The 18,582-nt window shown below is 31.7% G+C and overlaps 4 protein-coding genes across 10 annotated transcripts in view; 1 reads left to right on the top strand and 3 right to left on the bottom strand.

Annotated features, from left to right (window-relative positions):
- Positions 1-1,090, bottom strand: part of LOC111680406 — an 88,543-nt gene extending 87,453 nt beyond the window's left edge. For all 3 annotated transcript variants that reach the window (XM_046949387.1, XM_046949388.1, XM_046949389.1), the window contains exon 1: positions 686-1,090. The gene's annotated coding sequence lies outside the window, so the exon portion shown is untranslated. The remainder of the gene's footprint in view (positions 1-685) is intronic.
- Positions 1,091-3,460: 2,370 nt separating this feature from the next.
- Positions 3,461-5,824, bottom strand: LOC111680405 (CDP-diacylglycerol--glycerol-3-phosphate 3-phosphatidyltransferase, mitochondrial). Its single transcript, XM_023442043.2, has 2 exons — positions 4,441-5,824; positions 3,461-4,307 (listed from the first exon to the last, which is right to left on the bottom strand). The coding sequence occupies exons 1-2, from the start codon at positions 5,512-5,514 to the stop codon at positions 3,888-3,890; spliced, it is 1,494 nt and encodes a 497-aa protein (XP_023297811.2). The 5' UTR covers positions 5,515-5,824; the 3' UTR covers positions 3,461-3,887.
- A 1,017-nt stretch (positions 5,825-6,841) lies between these two features.
- LOC111680402 lies at positions 6,842-11,069 on the top strand. The gene is made up of 3 exons (XM_023442033.2): positions 6,842-7,004; positions 7,071-8,374; positions 9,435-11,069. Exons 1-3 carry the CDS (start codon positions 6,924-6,926, stop codon positions 10,918-10,920), a joined length of 2,871 nt encoding a protein of 956 aa, XP_023297801.2. The 5' UTR covers positions 6,842-6,923; the 3' UTR covers positions 10,921-11,069.
- A 3,554-nt stretch (positions 11,070-14,623) lies between these two features.
- Positions 14,624-18,582, bottom strand: part of LOC111680403 (filamin-A) — a 42,121-nt gene continuing 38,162 nt past the window's right edge. For all 5 annotated transcript variants that reach the window (XM_046950293.1, XM_046950294.1, XM_046950295.1 and 2 more), the window contains 5 exons: positions 17,384-17,524; positions 17,147-17,316; positions 15,260-17,084; positions 14,990-15,196; positions 14,624-14,921 (listed from right to left, as the gene is read on the bottom strand). In XM_046950293.1, coding sequence (XP_046806249.1) covers positions 14,737-14,921; positions 14,990-15,196; positions 15,260-17,084; positions 17,147-17,316; positions 17,384-17,524 — 2,528 coding nt within the window. In that variant the 3' untranslated portion in view covers positions 14,624-14,736. The remainder of the gene's footprint in view (positions 14,922-14,989; positions 15,197-15,259; positions 17,085-17,146; positions 17,317-17,383; positions 17,525-18,582) is intronic.

Here is an 18,582-nt window from a genome sequence, read left to right as displayed (position 1 = left end):
CAAATTATCTTGAAAATTGCGTCATGTACCTTGCGCACAAGGTTTACATGGACAGCCGGACGGACGCACGGGCGGACATGTCTTAATCGACTCAAAAAATGATTCTGAATCGATCGGTATACTAAGGTGGGTATTGAACCAATATTTTTGTATGTTACAAACATCAGCACAAACGTATAATACCCTCTCCACTATAGTAGTGTAGGGTATAAAAACTTAAGACATTTAATTAATGCTTTCAATAGTCAGCTAATTAATAAACTAAGAAAATCAAAATAAACAAAATGTTTTTAAAACAAATTAAAAAATTATTAATAACTTTTCATTACTTTGACAATAAAACTCACAAATGCAAATAAAGCATAAGAATAATAAAGACAGACAACAATAACAGTAATTTTATTGAAAAAAAACAATAACAAACTTCAAAAGTAAACAAAAACAACTAAACATGAAAACAAAAAAGTGAAACAGAGGGAGAGAGAAACAATAACAAAAAATATGTAAATAATAATAATAAAAAACTCTATAAAAGGAAGTTAATTTAATAGATTGTTTACATTTTTTTTGTATTCGTAATAAAATTTGCAATATTAAAAAATGGAATAAACAACAAATAACAAGTGTTAATTATTTAAAAACAATTAAAATACATAAATTAACACTTTTATAATAACAATTATACCTTTAATTCTATAGTTTAACTCCAACAAAAAATAATAATCCAATCCAATTGTTATTTAGTAGTTATCCATTTAATTAAGAATAAAATGTTTTAATTAACAACACACTACACTAAACTAAACACTTTTTTCAATAATTTTTTCTTTTCTAATAATTTCATTCACACATTTGCCAATTTATGTACCTATGTGTTTTAATTAATAGGTATATATTTTTCTTTTAATTTATAGATATTTATTAATTTTAATTCGTTTTCTTTTATTTAATAATTATAAAAATCATGTAATTTAACAGTTATTTTGTATTAACAACACGAAAACGCGTTTATTTTTACCTTTAGAAATGTAAAAAAAACATACGATATTTAAACGTCACGCGCTTTACCCGCTAACACAACTAACTTCATTGTCCGATCGAGAGAAACTAAAAAAGAATTATAAAAGAGAATTGTGCATTGGCCACACTATGTTGCCAACCTTTGTTGAAAAAAATGTCAGATAGTGGGCGAAAAAAACGCTAGCTTGTTAGGTTTAGAATTTAACATGAAAATTCAAAAATTTAATACCTGACAAACTAAGATATATCGACATTTTCTTGTATTTTGAAATAATATATCAATAAAGAATTAACAAGAGTAGTTTTTATGCATTAGAGGTAGTAAATTTATTTACGGTTTACGTCTAGGGAGAAGTCTATTGCATAGTCCATTGAAAATATTACGGGTTAGAATCTAATGTTACTGACTGACAGATTTATCATCACACAGCCTAAACGGTTGAAGCTCAAGAGTTTAAATTTGGATTGACCCTTCCCACATGTATGACGGCTTAAAATTTGGATTCGTCCCTTCCCCCCAATATGACGAGATTTCGAAAGTTAAAAAGTATAATTTCATATCTTATAAACTACAAAAATACAAAAACAGTTTAAAACTTATTGTATTCCATTGAAAAAATATTTGGACTCGTGTCCAGTGCTTTATTAAAATCCGACCCTTTAGGGAATAGACGGGTTAAAACTGTGCTTTAGTACTCTTTTGTACACTTTTGTACCCACATTTTTTAAACCAGTGAACAATTATAACATATTTTTTACTGCTTGTTAGGCCTGGTTTACACTAGGAAACTTTTGATTGTTGTGTGTAAGAGAAAGAGAAATAAATATCAACCATCTCTTTCTCTCACGCACAAAATCAAAAGTTTCTCAACAAAAATTTCACAGTGTCTTAAATAAATGAAAAACAAAACTATAATAATTCAGTAATTTTTGGATTATAGGACGTTTAGGAGATAAAAATTGTACCTATGTTTCGTACTTTTAAGGGTTTTATAGTTGAAACGAAAAGTCGACTTTTTGCCTTTAATGCAAAGTCAATTTTTCGACTTTGTTTAAAAAAGTTAAAAGTCGACTTTTAGACTTTTAATATTTTATTTATAGTCGACATTTTCCGATTTTTTCTGAATTTTTTCGACTTTTTCGGACTTTTTTTTAATATTTTCGACTTTTTTTTCGAGTTTTTCCGACTACTTTAGAGTTTTTGATTTTTTTTCCACTTTTTTAAAATGTTTGACTACTTCTAGCTTTTTTCTACTATTTTCGTGTTTTCGACTTTTTTCGACTTATTACGACTTTTTGACTATTTTCGACTTTTTTTGAAATGATTACTTAATGAGTTAGTTAATGACTACAAAACAACAAGGTAAACAAATTAATAAGCAATATCGGCGGGTCGCCGAGCAGAAGAGTGTAGAACCCGGAGTAAAGGAAAACATATTAAAGGGGGCTTTTTGGTATTTTTTGATATTTTTAGTTTTTTTCTCAATAAATTTGGAATATAAACTACCGCATCCTCAATTTTAGTAACTGCAATGTAAGGCCTATGGAGTTAAATAAATTCTTAAATTTTTAGTAACGAAAATAAACAAATATCCGCGTAAAACCTAAGTATAAGCCGCAGCCGATGACAAATTTTACCTTTCAACAGTTCTTAGCTTGCTTCTCTATCTAGTGGCGGTCCATACTGGGAAACTTTTGATTTTGTGTGTAAGAGAAAAATATTATAAAATATTAATCATGATATGTTAGTGTCCTTCTTTCTCACACAAAATCAAAAGTTTCCTAGCAGCTACAAACATTTCGATTGTAGACCCAACGGTAACCTATATAAAGAAATCCTTTGGTACTTTTTCTTTCTTCAAAGGGTACTTTTTGACTTTTCTATTATTGTTGAACCTATAGCTCACTACTTTAGAAAATATTCATCAGTCGCTCGATAAAAGCTCGATGATTCCGATTTTGTAAACAATGAAGAAATTGCTATCTGAACTCCTTTGGACAATTTCTTCTAAGAACATTAGGTGAAAAGTTACACTCATTTGAAATAACCCTGTATGATCAAAATGTCCAACCTTGACTCCCTCTAAGTCCGGCAGTTATTGACCGATAGAGCTGAAAATTCTGGCCTAATACTAACCTGGTGCTAAATTCGCCAACTTCATTTATAATTTACACAAACCTCGTTACAATGCATTAAAAAACCGCTAAAGTTGCTAATACTGTCTGTGAAAAACGCACAGAGTTGTAATAATGTGTAGCAAGCAGTTTGGCGGAAACAGTTTACAATTTAAAAATAAAGAAATCACTCAAATTTGAATGAATAATTCCAACAGGTTTGAGTAATTTTGAAATTTTTAAAAATTTTTTTTCAATTTCGTTTTAAAACTCGAATAAGAAACACAATTTATAAAATTCCTTTCAAATAAAACACTTTGAAAAATATGTTATTTCTTTAAACCAAAAATTATATATTTTCTTTGATTATTTTTGTTTTAAACATAAATACCCAGAGTATATATTTACACAAACAATTATATGATTTAGTAAAACAAATAATTCAACACATTTGGCATTATAATATAAAAGCGCACTCCATTAAGGAAAATAAAAAAATAAAACACAAAAAAGCAATAAGCGTTATCTTGAGGTATTCCACACACACAAACAACGTACAATCTATAATAAAAAGGAGTTGCTATTAAATGGCAAAAATATCTTTTACATTTTACAACTAGGAAGTTTTTTTTTGCGAAGGCATTTCATTATTCTTTTAATTTAAGTAAATATTTTCAATTGAATTCTAAACTACATTAACAAATATTGTTGTTCATCAAATGTTAAATCAACTAAAATGTCTTTAAAATGATTTAGAAAAAATTTCTAAATAAACTAACTACTGCCTGCACCCAACGCGGTACCGGTCTAGTGGTTATTTGTTTTTCAGCCGTCGATGAGAGACTGAACAAACGTTCATTTTCATGCTGCAAACTAAGACTTAAACGCTTATTGTTTGTTACTAGACAAACTTGTGTTTCCAAATCACGATTTACTGAACGTTCACCGAAATTTGAGGAACCGATTAAAGTGAGATTGGGCAATTTCGATTGAGGTAGATAATACCAAAGTCCTTTGGCATGATAAGTCCAGCCTTGTTTTTCATATTCAAAGAAATTAATGCGATGATCCTGTTTTCTACGCACTAAACTTTCGTAAAAGCTTTTGGCAATTAATGTATAAGCAGCTGGTATGCCACCAGCTGGTCCTTTGGCACCTTGAAAGCCATTAGCCTAAAGTAAAAGGGAAAATCTATATCAAATGTGAAGTTAAATTGAACTCATTTAAAAAATTTCTGCTTTAAAATATTTTCACAAAGTTAAGAACCTTTTAATTAGCATTTAGCAGAAAATTTCTTCCACTTACATTAGGATGTGCCATTAGTATGCTGCATTGTGCTAAACATTTGTGCGTTAATGTGTCCATGTATTCTTGTGTTAAATTAAAATAACCAGTAGCCAATTTAAGTCTTGAATCTTGTACACAATTTGACAGCAGTCTCTTTGTCACCACGCTATCATGATGTATGCCAATCTGACCCATTTCTATTAAAGGAAAAATCCAAGTGTCTGCCTCAGTTGAGCTATTACAGGCCAATTGTTGTGTCTTATAGACCTGTTGAACAAATTCCGTAATGCTTTTCTTAGCACGTTTAATAAACTCTTCCTTTGTGCCCTCATAGGGTAAAATCTTCCAATTCCGATGCAAACCCACTTCAGAATCTTGACGTACAGCAAGACTAAATTCTTGAACCCGTGATATAAATTCAGCATAAAAATCGGCCAAAGGTTTGTCTTCAATGAGTATATAACGATCTTGTCTATTGGTAAAATAATCATTTGATAAATTTGCTCCTGAAATCAAAACTGCATCGTCGAACAAGTAGACTTTCATGTGTTGCAGACCCAACAGTTCATTCCATCTGGGGGGAGCTAAACGTTTTGTCATGCCTCTAAGATTGGGTGTATGATACAGACTTAATTGAACTTGCTCACCAAAATCTTTTAATAAAGGCAACAGCATAGTCTTTGAGTTTGTTTCTCCTCTAGTGCCTCTAGTGAAATCTAATAAAACATTTACTCTTAAAGAAGCCTGTTGTTGAAGACTTTTTCTTAAAGTTTGCACAATATTATTTTCCAATTGTCCAGTACCCAAATACAAACTGGCCAATACTATACGTTCCCTCGCCGATGCACTTCTCTGTACTAAGGTATCATAGAAATGTTTGGGTTCATTTATGACTTGTATTTGGTCGCCTTTTAAGGGAAAACAGGGTGCTACATTTTGCAACCAGGCTAAACTCTCTAGACCCACTGCAGCTCCCGTCGCACTACCAAAACCATTGCTTATAACTTGTGGCGTTTGTTGCAGACAACCAATTAAATCTGCCGGCTGATTTAAAGGCTCCGCAAAGGAGGAGAAAAAACGTCTTAGAAACATTTTTTACTTGACCTTTCACTTTAAAGGTTTTTGCAATAAATAATTTTCTTATTTTACAAACACTTTCACTGCTGGTTTTTGGATGCGTTTATGGTTTTAAAAAAGGTTATTTTTAGATTTTCTTTTTTCAGGTGCAATTATTTGTCGTTTTGTGTTTACTTTGGTAGTTTATTTTGTTTTTGAGCTTTTTATTCAGAATTTAAGTTTTCTGTGATGTTTTTTGATGAATTCAACACGTTTTTTGCAAAATTATAATTGTCTTTCATAATGTAATCTGCACTAAAAAACTTGTTAAATGAAAGCTGATAAAATAAAAATTGTCAACACAGAGTTGTATTTGTTTAGTAGTAGAAATGTCATCTGTTGCATTTAGAAAGATGCCAGATGGTAGTTATAAAAACAATGCCACATTTGCAGATATATTGGGAATAAATTAAAAAAAAGATTTTGATCGTAATTATAAGTTAATTTTGACCTTCCAGTCATTTTCTGAAGGGGAGTTTGTATGGGGGCTAGGGTCAAATGAGGCCCAATCACTATAAAAATTAATATTGTCTTGTATTGTTCTATAAAACTAATGTTTGCTGATTTTTGTTGACATTATAAAACATTTAATGTAATTGTGAGCCTAAAGGCACGATTCGGGGGTACGGTTGTATGGAGGCTAGGAGAAATAATGGACCGATTTTATTAAAAAAAGAGTATGTGCCAAATTTCATCAAATTATCTTGAAAATTGTGATCTGTAGAGCACATGGTTTACATGGACACACAGACAAACAGATGGACAGACGGACTCAGAAATTGATTCTGAGCCGATTGGTATAGGACCAATATTTTGGGTGTTACAAACTTTAGCACAAACGCATAATATGTGAGATTTTTATAAAAAACCATAAGATTTCAAAGAAAAATTCAGCTGATTCTTGTAAGAAACAACTAAAATACCTTCTCCGGGTAAAAAAATTTGACTGGTTTTCCATACGAAATTTTAATATGACACTTAGTTCTGACATACAATTTTGTTGAGTTTTTAAAAGTTTTTAAAAGAATAATTTTAATAATTTTCATATTTAACCATTTGAGAGTTAATCTATTATAATAACTCTGAGTTTTTGACGAGGTTTTCATACGAAATTCTAATATAATACTGGTTAAAACATAAAATCTTATTGAGGTTTTGATATAATTTTTAAAACAATAATTTTAACAATTTTCATATTTTACATTTATATTTTACTCATTTGAGGGTTAATCTATTATAACAACTCTGTGCTTTTGATCTTTATATTTTAGTACTATTTCAAAACAACCCTGTATGACGCCACTTTCAAAAAAAAAAGAAAATTGTTGAAAAGGTTTATGAATTTTTTGAATAAATTTTTATAAATTCTTTTAAATGTTTTCATAATGAATTCCAAATTATTTGATTTGGAGCATTTGCAACAATTAACCTATGAAAGATCAAAGACGTGGGCCAGTTTTTTAGATGTAAGTTTCTATATTTCTACAAAAACACTTTAAACTATTGGAATTTTTTCTTTGCTTTTATCTTAGAATGTGGCCGAAAAAGAAACTTTAGTAGAGATTGACATTAATAACTTGGAGGACATCTATGGTCCGGAATGTGATGAAAATGATACACATGAAGAATTGGCCTCCATGGAAGATGACGATTTTGAAGAAGTGCCATTGGATGCGGATGTATTAAGAAATGTTACAAATACTACAAGATTCTCGTTGCTGTTCAAAAATAAGACGTTGGCTCTACCGGAGAATGCCAATAATGAGGAACATAAACTATTAGATATTTTCAATCAAACTATGCCCATTATAAATGAACATAATCGTCAGTTGAAGGAGTCGGGATTTGAAAGGATTCTGAGTACATTTGATAAGCAAAAAATAGAAGATAAAGTAGGCAGTTGGTTAAATAGACACAATTCCTTGTATGGAGGTGACAACACTATGCTATATACAGTACCTCAAGACAAGAAAAAAGGCTACACAAGAGATTGTCCAATATCGTCAGCAACTCGACATGCTGGAAGAGCTGGCAGATCTTGTAGAAATCGTGGTACTAGTAACAAAGATATAAGTCATGATTCTGATGATTCTTTACAGTCGGGAGAAACAGCTAGATATATACGTTCCAGTAGAGCTGGTGCAATTAGAAATGCTGCTTCCACTACCACCATGATTAAAACTTATCGTATGGTTAAGAGCACACGAGAGGCCCTAAGAGAAAAATATGCCTGTGAAAAAGCTGAAGATGAGTGCCATCTTAAGGCTCTACGTCATCGTCGTAAATTTGTAAATGAAGTAGAGTATCATCATAATCATTACGACTTGGCACGTTTACAAAAATCTCGTAAAAATGAGATGATCGCACCACCTGCATCTTCTTCCTCACACAAAGAAAGACGTAAAGTCTTGCGTAAACGTAGCTATAGTAATAGTTGCAGTGCCATAGATTCTTCATCCGATTCAGACTATTATAATGATGAAGATCATCCTCGTAGGCGTCGTAACCATTTACCTGCATGTTGTAATCAATACCACTGTACCCCAAGCCATAATAAATATACACCCATGACTTTATCTAAAGATATGGTTAAACGTTTCTCACAACGTAGTACCATAAAAATGAATTCGGCACGCATGAATCGCATGTACTATTACACCCATTCCCAGACAAAATCATTTTCATCATCATCGTCGTCTTCGGCTTCATTTAGCAGCGTATGCGAAAGACGTCGTGCAATGAAAAGAAATGGTAAATTTTATAGTGATAATAGGCCCTGTAGACGGGAATCGGAGTGTCACTGTTGCAATGAGAGAAAATTATGTGAGGACTACAAGTAAGTTTTATTTATTTCAATCATAAAGTTTAACAACACAGATTATAGAGTAGACTATAAAATTGACTTTGTAGTCTCGTGATTATAGTAAAGACTTTATACTAGATTGTATAATGTAGACAAGAGGCAAGACTTTAGTCTTTTTAATTCGAGTTTCAAGACTAAAGAGTAGACTTCAAGATTTTTGACGAGACTATGGGCAAGACAATAGACATGTTTATTGCAAATGCTATACACAAGGCGGTAAACAAGAATATGTCGAAACAATATAGTAAACGATGCTTCCAGGTCAAGCTTACTAATAAGCTTTCGTAGGGAACAGATAAGAATGCTGGCATCAGTCATAACGTGACACTGTACTATTGGTAATCACGTCAGAAGAATTGGTCTGGAATATAACGACTACTGTAGATGTTAGAAGAATAATGAGGAGAAAGAAGAGGCAATACTTCATTTTCTCTGCTACTGCCCTTCATTCAATGAAAGCAGAGAACAATGTTTTGGTTCTTCGCATCGGAACGACTCGGAGTTCAACGAACAATGACCAAGGATTGTCAATCCAGCCACAACGACTTTACATGTGTCGCTGCTATAACAACAATGTTTTGGCTGGAACAGCTATCTGGGATATGGCTCAAGAATATCCTAAACTTTATGAATCATACCGGTTGGTTTAAATCAGGAAGTAGAAAGTAAAAATCAAATAAACTCCTGCGACCACTAGGGTAACACAACGGGACCGCAACCAAGTGGACCCATGTGAGCCTCTGATGTTTGATTGAGTGGCTGCTCCTCTTACCTATCCTAATATATTAGATTTAGATTTCTATTGAGGTTATAAGCCAGACTATAAACAATACTAAAGAAATATTTCTACGCTAGTGTAAAGACAATAAAGTAAACTTGGGTCTAGATTATAGATAGAACTATGGTCGAGACTAGACTATTATAGAGACTATAGACAAGAATGTATGATAATCTATTATAATATAATGCAAAATTCATAAAATCCATTTTACTCCAGAATTAGAATGATTTACACTGTCTTTATTTTCTCCAGACATGTTGCTGATACATCCACAGAAGAATGGTATGTTGAAAATTGTATTTCGCCTCAAAAATCGCTTAAAACCTCAGCCTCGAGTTCAAAACCCTCTATGGAGATAGAGGATGAAGTTGCCCCGATTAAAGAAAATGTAATAAAAACAATGAATTCAAAGCAAACAACCAAGGACAACACTAAAGGCAAATCTAAAACTACAAAAGCAAAGACAACTTCAAATGCTGATAACAACTGTGAAAATGAAACCTTTGATCTGGAACTACAAATGGCCATAGAAGCATCAAAAGAACTATATGAAAAAGAACAGGAAATGAAAAAGAATAAAGAATCTACAAAAAATAAAAAAGAAAAACATGAAATTATACCTACAAAACCATTAAGGAAGAACAAAAAGCAATTAGAAGAAAAAGAACAAAATCAAAGAACTCGTAAAAGACAAAACAAGAATCAAAGTCTAGACATTGATAAAGAAGATGAAATTATGGAAAAATTACCAAAACTAATAGAAGTAAAGAAGGAACTGAAAGTAGAATTGTTAAATCCTAGTGATGATGAAAATATATTTATCAAACCCAAGACGGTGCCTCCAAAAACAACAACTACAAAAAATAATAGTTCCACTATAACAACTACATCAACAGAAGAAACCTTTTTTGCACCTACACAAACTCAAGTTATTTGTAATTCTACTGCTTTATCTTCAAAGAGTAAGGCATTTAATAGACAAATTACTGATAAAATGCTCAGTCTAGAAGAAGTGTCAAATGATGAAACTTATAAAAACAAAACGGCAACTAAGGAAATTAAAACAAAAAAGTCTAAAACAGAAAAATCGATTAAAGCTACTAAGAAAAAGGCCACTTCATCTACAGCTAAGGATAAAAAGGTATCAACTAAAAAGGCTGCAGCCAGTACAACGGTAACCTCTACTACTATACGTTCCCCAGAAATGAATTCTAGCTTAAGTTCAACAAAAACTGCAGCAAAAGAAATCATAACTGAAGCTGAAAATGACGAACTTAGTGATTGCACCCTAGTGACATCGACCACAAATATCGAACCACCACCGCAGCCACCTGCCATAACTCTGGAAGAGAAACTTGTAGAAAACTCACAACAGGAAGATGTCACTCTAAATACAAACCATCAAATGACTCATAAAGGCATTCTAATTTATGCACCACACAATCGTTCTATGGCTCCAGCTCACAGTTTTACCAGTGATGGTTATTTTACCATCACCAAGGAGCATTTGAGTGGTGTTATTGGCGAAAAACCTGCTGAGAAATTCCTAAAATATTATATTGGTCGTAAACGTTTCAATAGTAATTCAACCATATATTTCAGACCTCCTACAGCGGCATCATTGAGCGGTAATAATATTTTCTCTTCTTCGGATAGTGATGATGATTTAGATAATTTGGGACAATATGGTGATCTCTATGAATCTCTTAGTAATGTAACTGCGGATGTAACTAAATAGTATTTGTCCTCCGATTGAAAATATATGTTACTTTAATAGTTTTACGTTAAAAAATTTATATATTTATGTATTTGGTCATACTTTTTTTTAAGTGTTTTATGTAAGAAAAATTTTCTATTGTTAAATAAATGTTTAATTTTTCAATTTAATTATAATCTGATTTTTTACTAGAAATTTGAAAAAAAAACTTTTAATGCGCTCCTTAAGATTTTGTGACTTCTTCTTTGGGATCCTATAAATTTCTTTAACAAAAGCAAACAAAAAATCAAGTGAAAAGTTATACATACCTTTTTTTTAAACTTTAGTTAACAGCCCCGGCTTCCAAGACCTGATACAAGCCACAATTTTCTTGTTTCACAATTGACTTTAAAAAATTGGCCGCTTGGAGCTCAAGCTAATCATTGAACCTTATTTAATACATTTTATATCACTTATTTTTTATAGATTCTATTATAAACAATAACTTTTAAACAATAAAATATAAATTTTGCCAATGGTTGGTGGCTGCTTTGACATCCGACCGGCCGGACAAAAGGATTAACATTGATTTTGATTTAAAAGCACAAGACAAACTTTACAGCTTATATAAGAGATTTTATATCACTATTTTATTAATTTTTTATTATTAACAATAACTATTAAACATTAAAATATGAATTTTGCTAATGGTTGGTGGCTGCTTTGACTCCCGTCTGGCCGTACAAAGGAATTACATTGAATTTCACTTAAAAACACTTTATATCACTTTCTTTTTTAATTTAAATTAATTTAACATTGAAATATGTAACATCATATTTAAATGATTTTTACTTTTTTTTATAAAAAAAAAATAACTTATAAAACACAAAAAAAAAAATCTTTTTGCAAAAATTGGGCATTGTGCCTCTTAAATAAACATTAATTTCACTTATATATCAAAAGCATTCAGGCAATTTCACTGCTCTTTTTCTTATTTCTTTAATTATAAAGGATTTTTTTAATTATTTTATATTTTCTTAATATTTTCACCAATTAGAAAATTTGTTCACGACAAACCGCCAATTTCTTAACAACGCTTAAGAAAAATGTCAAATGCAATAAGAAAAAACCGCCAATTTCTTTAAAATCCCAATAACAAAACTGACGGGAGATGTCAAATGCAATTTCAATTGAAAAGTTAAAAGGTAGCCTTTTTAAGAACATATTTAAACAACTGTGTGGGAAAACAGGAACTAATCTGGTGTCACTAGTATATTTAGTTAATAACAGGAAATGGAAAATGATTAATGCTTTCTTAATACTTAAGAAAATAACTAGATGCTTTTGCATAATATTATACACAATATACATACAAATGTTTATTGTACATATATTTATTTTTAAATTAAATTCTCTTGTACATTTTTTCATATTAAACATAAACATTTCCTGTTTTCTTTGGCAAAATTTTGTTTCCGTTTTCATTTATAGTAGTGTCAACAAATTCATTACATTTTTTTCAACACAGTTGCGTATTTATGTACTTTACATTAAATACCTTTTTAATGTCATTTTTATTTTTTTCCAACTGCAATTGCATTTGGCATCTCTGTTTAGTTTTGTTGTTGTTTTTTAAGTAATTGGCGCTTTTTTGTAGTGATTTTTCTTATTAGCAAAAAAAAAGTTTGCAAAATCTAATTGCAAAATGAAAAAGTGAAAAAATGTGTTAAAAATCTTAAATAAGAAAATAAATTAATAAGATAAAAGTGTAATTAAATAAAATATATAATAAATAAAATGTTTCTATAAAGAAAAGAGGTGAAATACCCACTTGTTGTTTAAAGTTTAAAAATGTAATTAGTAAAATGTTTCAAAAAAGAAAAGAGGTGCAATACCCAGTTGTTGTTTAAAGTTTAATAAGTCTTGGTAAAATAAAATAAAATTTCGTTATTTTCATTTAAAAATATATAAAATCAATAGAAAATGTATTAAAAAGTCTTTTTAATAACCAATAATAAGTATTTAGTTCTCCGGCTAGCTAAGCGTCGGTTAAGCAGCACTCCAACCACTTGCCGGAAAAGTTGTTAGCTTTGTGTCTTAATTCTAATAGGAAAAGTTCTCATAAAGAGGTGTTATGCCTACTTATTGCTAAAAGTTTATAAAAAATTACCCTCTCATCCATTTGTAAAAAGTTATGATTAAAAAAGTGGTTCTAAAGAGTGAAATAATAAGCAAAAGTTCTTTTAACAAAAGCCAATGTATTTTCCATAATCTGGTTGGCCGGACATTAACTAGCTTGCAAATTTTGATATATGTACTTCGTTTGTGTGTCTATTAACTAGTTTACTGACTAATCTATGGACTAGGCTACAGCTTAATCTATGGACCAGTTTATAGACTACTTTAAGAATTATTCTGTAGCATAGGCACTAGTCTACTGACATGTTTATTGTCTACTCTACAAAATAATCAATTAACTGGTTTATTAACTAGTCTAGTGACTACGTTAAGAACTAGTCTATTGGCTATTTTATGTACTAGTCGATTAACTGTTTTATGGACGGGTTAACTTAGTCTATGGAATAATCTATTGTCTAGTCGACTGACCATTCTATGTCAATGCCTTTTTACTACGCTATGGATTAGTCTTTTGACTAGCTTGTGGGGTCATGTCTATACAGTAATCTATTGTGACACTGTTGCATATTTCGTTGACAAAAAGTACTGGCATTAACAATTAGTTTAACAATTATTAAAATTCTGGCCAGATTCTCATCACCTGATACAAGGACTTCTACTTTAAAAGGTAAAAAAAGGCAAAACCAACAAGTACTAGGAGTTTTCGTTCCCACGACAATCGGTTCTTCGCACTGGAACGACTCGGAGTTCAACGAACAACGACCAAGGATTGTCAACCCAGCCAAGCTGCTACAACAACGAGTTTAAAAGGATTTTAAATTATAAAAGGTAAGTTCAATTAATAAATTATTCAGCTAGAGAACTCACTATCTTCCTAACTATAGTATAGACTATTGTTTAGTAAAAATACATACTATTTTATTGTCCAGTACATAAACAGATGAGATAAATCCCCACCTTGTATATAAGTCTAAAGTCTAGTCAGTTTATCACGTTCTTAAACAAACTTATACTAACGTTGTTTTTACAAAATTTCAAATTATTTTTTAAAAAAATAACATCATTTAAATAAATATTTTTTTTTAATTTTTTAAATATTTTATTTATAAATAATTACTTTATATTTGAAAAAAATATCATAAAAAAACATAAAAACATAATATAATTAATAATATATGTATGGATAACAGAAATACATTTTGTTTTTTATTATTATTACTTTGAATTTTATTATAAATGTGTTTAAAAAAAAAATAATAATTATGTATTAAAAAATGATATTGCTTTTATTATTATATAGTTAAAAAAAAACAAACAAAAAAATTAGATTAACTTTACTATAAAAAAAGGACACAAAAAAGGCGAAATAATTTACTTTCTTACAAACACACAAATTTTAACTTAAGAGACAAGAATTTTTAATTACTTTTTTTATGAAATTTTCGAGAATATGAAAGAAAAAACTAAATAAAAATGATTTGTTAATTCCTTCATATTATATACAAAAACAATTTCTAAAAAATATATATTAATAAAAAAAGAAAGCAAAAACTTAATTTTAATAGGTATGGAAGTGGAAATTATATAATTATTTTTCTTTTTTCAATTTCTCAAAAATGTTTTCCAAAAGTAGTGATTTGAAAAAGCAAGATTTTCTCAGTTTTGAATTTGAGTGGGGAGTAGAGGAGCTTTGCTTAATGGGGTTGCTTGTATAACGACTTAGACATCAATTTGGAAAGGTGAGCCAGGAATATGATCATCACCCCATTTGACTATTAAAATATATTGACCACGATCGCGTACCATGTAGCTAACATTGTAGTTATTACGACCCGTGTGTTTAATGCTGAATTCCTCACAGGGACCCTTAGGACCATACATACCCACATAAAGGATATTGTTACCTGAGAGTACAAAAAAATTTATCAATAAATAATTGATTTAATTATAAATTTCGTAAAACAAAACTTACCAGCTTCTGTGGCATTAATGGTAAAGGTGTTTGTCTTGCCCATGAAGGCCTTTTTCAAGCCCATACCCTTGGAGGTGATTAGTGAGGCATCGGATTTGAAGTGAGGCATAACAACACCACTGTGTTTACCACCCTTTGATACCTTTTGCACGGTATCTACCACAACAGTGGATGTTTCTTGAGTACCCTCATCAGCCAATTTCTCACCTGATTAAGGAAATAGTAAAAATAGAATATCTCTTAAGAAAATCGAAATCTTTTCACTCTTACCTTCACAGCTAACTCTGAATGGAGAACCAATGATATGAATGTTATTATATTTCACTGAAATAAAGTGATCTCCAGGCAGCAAGGGAGTGTAATGCACTTTGTAGCCTTCTTCAACTTCAGTACAATCCATGGCCACCTTTGAGGGGCCATCAATAGCTACAGCCAAGGTACCAACACCAGCATTGCAGGTATTGATAATGAAATCTTGTCTTTGACCGGTCTTAACAGCTTCCAAGCCAGAGCCACTGGCATGTACTGCAGCGGGATCAGCAACATCTTTACCGACCTTAATGCGGAAGGGTGAGCCAGGAATATGAACACCATTGAATTTGACATGGATGGCGTGAATGCCATTTTCACGTGGATAGAAACGTACGGAGGTCATTTCACTGTCAATGGCTTGGATGAAACAATCGTCATCGGTGCCAGAGGGAGCAACAATCTTGGCATCCAATTCACCCTTGGCGCCGTTCTTGCGAACCATAAATTGATAAGGAGCATCAGCTTGAATATTGCCCTCGGGGAATTGCTGTACCTCCAATTTGTGAGCATCACCGGCATCGGGGGAAACGTATACTTTGAATGGTGAGTCGGGAATATGGCGATCGTTGAATTTCAAACCAACACGGTATTCACCGGGTTCAGTGACCTTGTATGACACATCACAGGAACCGTCCTTACGATCCTTGAACTCAATCTCAGCCTTGCTGGGACCTTCAACGGAGATGGCCAAAGAACCACCGCCGGCTTCACGGGTCCAAACATTGAATTCGCAGGGCAAACCGACAACACCACGTTCCAAGCCGCTACCGCCCGCCTTAACCAAATGGCTACCAAAGTCATGGAGGGGACCAACAGTGAATTGGAAGGGAGAGCCGGGAATGTGCATATCCTTATAACGGACTGACACGGTGTGGACGCCCAATTCCTTGGGTACGAAGTGAACGGAATAAAGACCATCCTCAACTTCTTGGATTTCAGCATCTTCAGTCACATTACTGGGGGAAGTAACACGAGCGCCCAAATCGAAGGAAGTAATGCCAGGCATTTTGAAGGTCAATTTACATTGGCTGCCAATTTCAGTAACAGGCACAGCATCACGTTCTCTTTGAATCTTCTCACGTTTACGGTTGCTGCCTTCGCCAGCAACTTTAACGGTGAAGGGTGAGCCTTCAACATGGTGATCAGCGAATTTTAAGTTAACAATATAGTAACCAGGCTCAGTGGGCTTGTAGGAGATGTTTAGGGTGCCATCATCCTTATCAGTACATTGAATCTCAGCCTTGCTGGGACCCTCAATGGAGACAGACAAACCACCATAACCGGCATTGCGAGTATCCACAGAGAATACATTCTCGGTGTGAGTCTTGCCTTCCTTAAGTCCGGCACCAGAAACCTTTACCTTCTTGGCATCACCAACTTCACGTTCCATAACGGTGACCTCAAATGGAGAGTTGGGAATATGTTTGCCACTACGCTTAACGGACACCATGTGTGTACCGGTTTCACGAGGTGTAAAGGAAATGCCAATGTTGCCAGTTGGCATACGTTTCAAGAAGCAAGGTTCCTCCAAGCCACTGGGAGCCTGAATGGAAGCATTCAAGGCACGCAAATCGGCATCGGTGATTTCACCAGGCATGGTGACTTCCGAACAAGAACCGACAGAGATTTGATTACGTTTGCGACCTTCACCAGTAACCTTGGCAACATAGGGAGAACCCTTAATGTGTTTGTCACCGAAGCGTACGGCAACATTGTATTCACCGGGGGCAGTGGGTAGATATTGAACGGAAACGGTGCCATCTTTGTTATCGTGATAGTTGATCTGAAAATTTTGCAAAAATATTAAAGAATTTTTCAAAAATATATTAAGTATTTATAACTTACATCAACTTTGCTGGGACCTTCAACAGCCATGGTCAAACCAGCAGCACTGGCACCCTTGGTAGAGATGGTAAAGTTACAGGGTTCACCGGTAACACCATGAGTCAAGCCGGGGCCATAAGCGGTCACATATCCAGATGTAATAGAATCAACATGGAATTTGAAGGGTGAACCTAAACAATTTTTTTTTTAAATATAATTTTTGCTTTTTAAAGTTTACTTTAATCTTAGAAATCTTACCTTGAACAGGTTCACCATTATATTTTACTACCAATTCATGTGTGCCCTCTTCTTTGGGATCGTATTTAACCGAAACGGTACCATCACGATTGTCTTGAATGACGGGCTTGTCAACTTTACCGCTAGGCATTTTTACTTCAGCTAGAAAAGAGAAATTGAGAAAATAAAATTATTAATTAATAATTATTAAAAAAATTTTAGATATCAGTTAATGCAGTGGGTTATTAACTACAACGAGAAAATTGAAATAGGATTTCATTAATATAAATTGTTTTTTTATAATTTTTTTCAATTAAAGTTTATTTAAAGAATTTAATTCAAATTCATATACTTTTTATCGATCCATTGGAAATAAATTTATGTGTGGGGGAGGGCATTGTCATATTATTATTTCACAGTTGTCATTAGTGTCCATTTCTTTATGAAAACAATAGATAATTTTTTTTTTAAATTTATTTTATAATGTTCATAAAAAATCCAACAAACAAGAGATTTTTACTTTTTTTCTTCATATTTTTATATAAAATTAATATTTATGCATTTTTTTTAATGATTCAGTTTGTGAAATATTTGATATTTTGCAAAATTTATGAGTTTTGCATTATTTATACATTTTATTACTATGTTTTGATAAAAAAAATCAAAAATAGATTTTGTTTTGATGAAAGAAAAAAAAAACAACAACATATAAGTATTATCAATATCAAAATATGTATAAATTAAAGGAGAGGGAAGTGAAAAAAAAAATTTGGCAAAATAAAATATTTTTAGAAATTTTAATTATTTTTAGATACAAAATCTACAAGCAAACATCTATATAATAGAAATTTATTTTTATACAAAAACAAAATTTTTGGTTTTAAATTACAAAAAATACAGGAAAAGTCGCCAAATGTTTCCATCATACAAGACGCAGAATGTTTTTTAAGGACGTCACCCTTTCAAAACAATTAACGAACATATTCTCCTTAAAGTCTTTTAGATTTGTAATACCAAGTTCACCATTTTGTATTTGAAAAACAAATACCTTTCTAAATAATATTAATGTAACTAAACTAATTTCTCTTATTTTCATAAATTTCTTTGTTTAATACAAAATAAAATATATAATTAAGTACAATTAAAAAAACAAGTATCAAACTACATTAAAGGGATAATTTGTGCGACCACTAAAAATACCAGCTATAATAAATAAATAT

Source organism: Lucilia cuprina, chromosome 4, assembly GCF_022045245.1.
Source record: "Lucilia cuprina isolate Lc7/37 chromosome 4, ASM2204524v1, whole genome shotgun sequence".
Classification (NCBI taxonomy): domain Eukaryota; kingdom Metazoa; phylum Arthropoda; class Insecta; order Diptera; family Calliphoridae; genus Lucilia; species Lucilia cuprina.
Note: the sequence above shows the minus strand (reverse complement) of the source record. Positions and strands in the feature narration are given on the sequence as shown.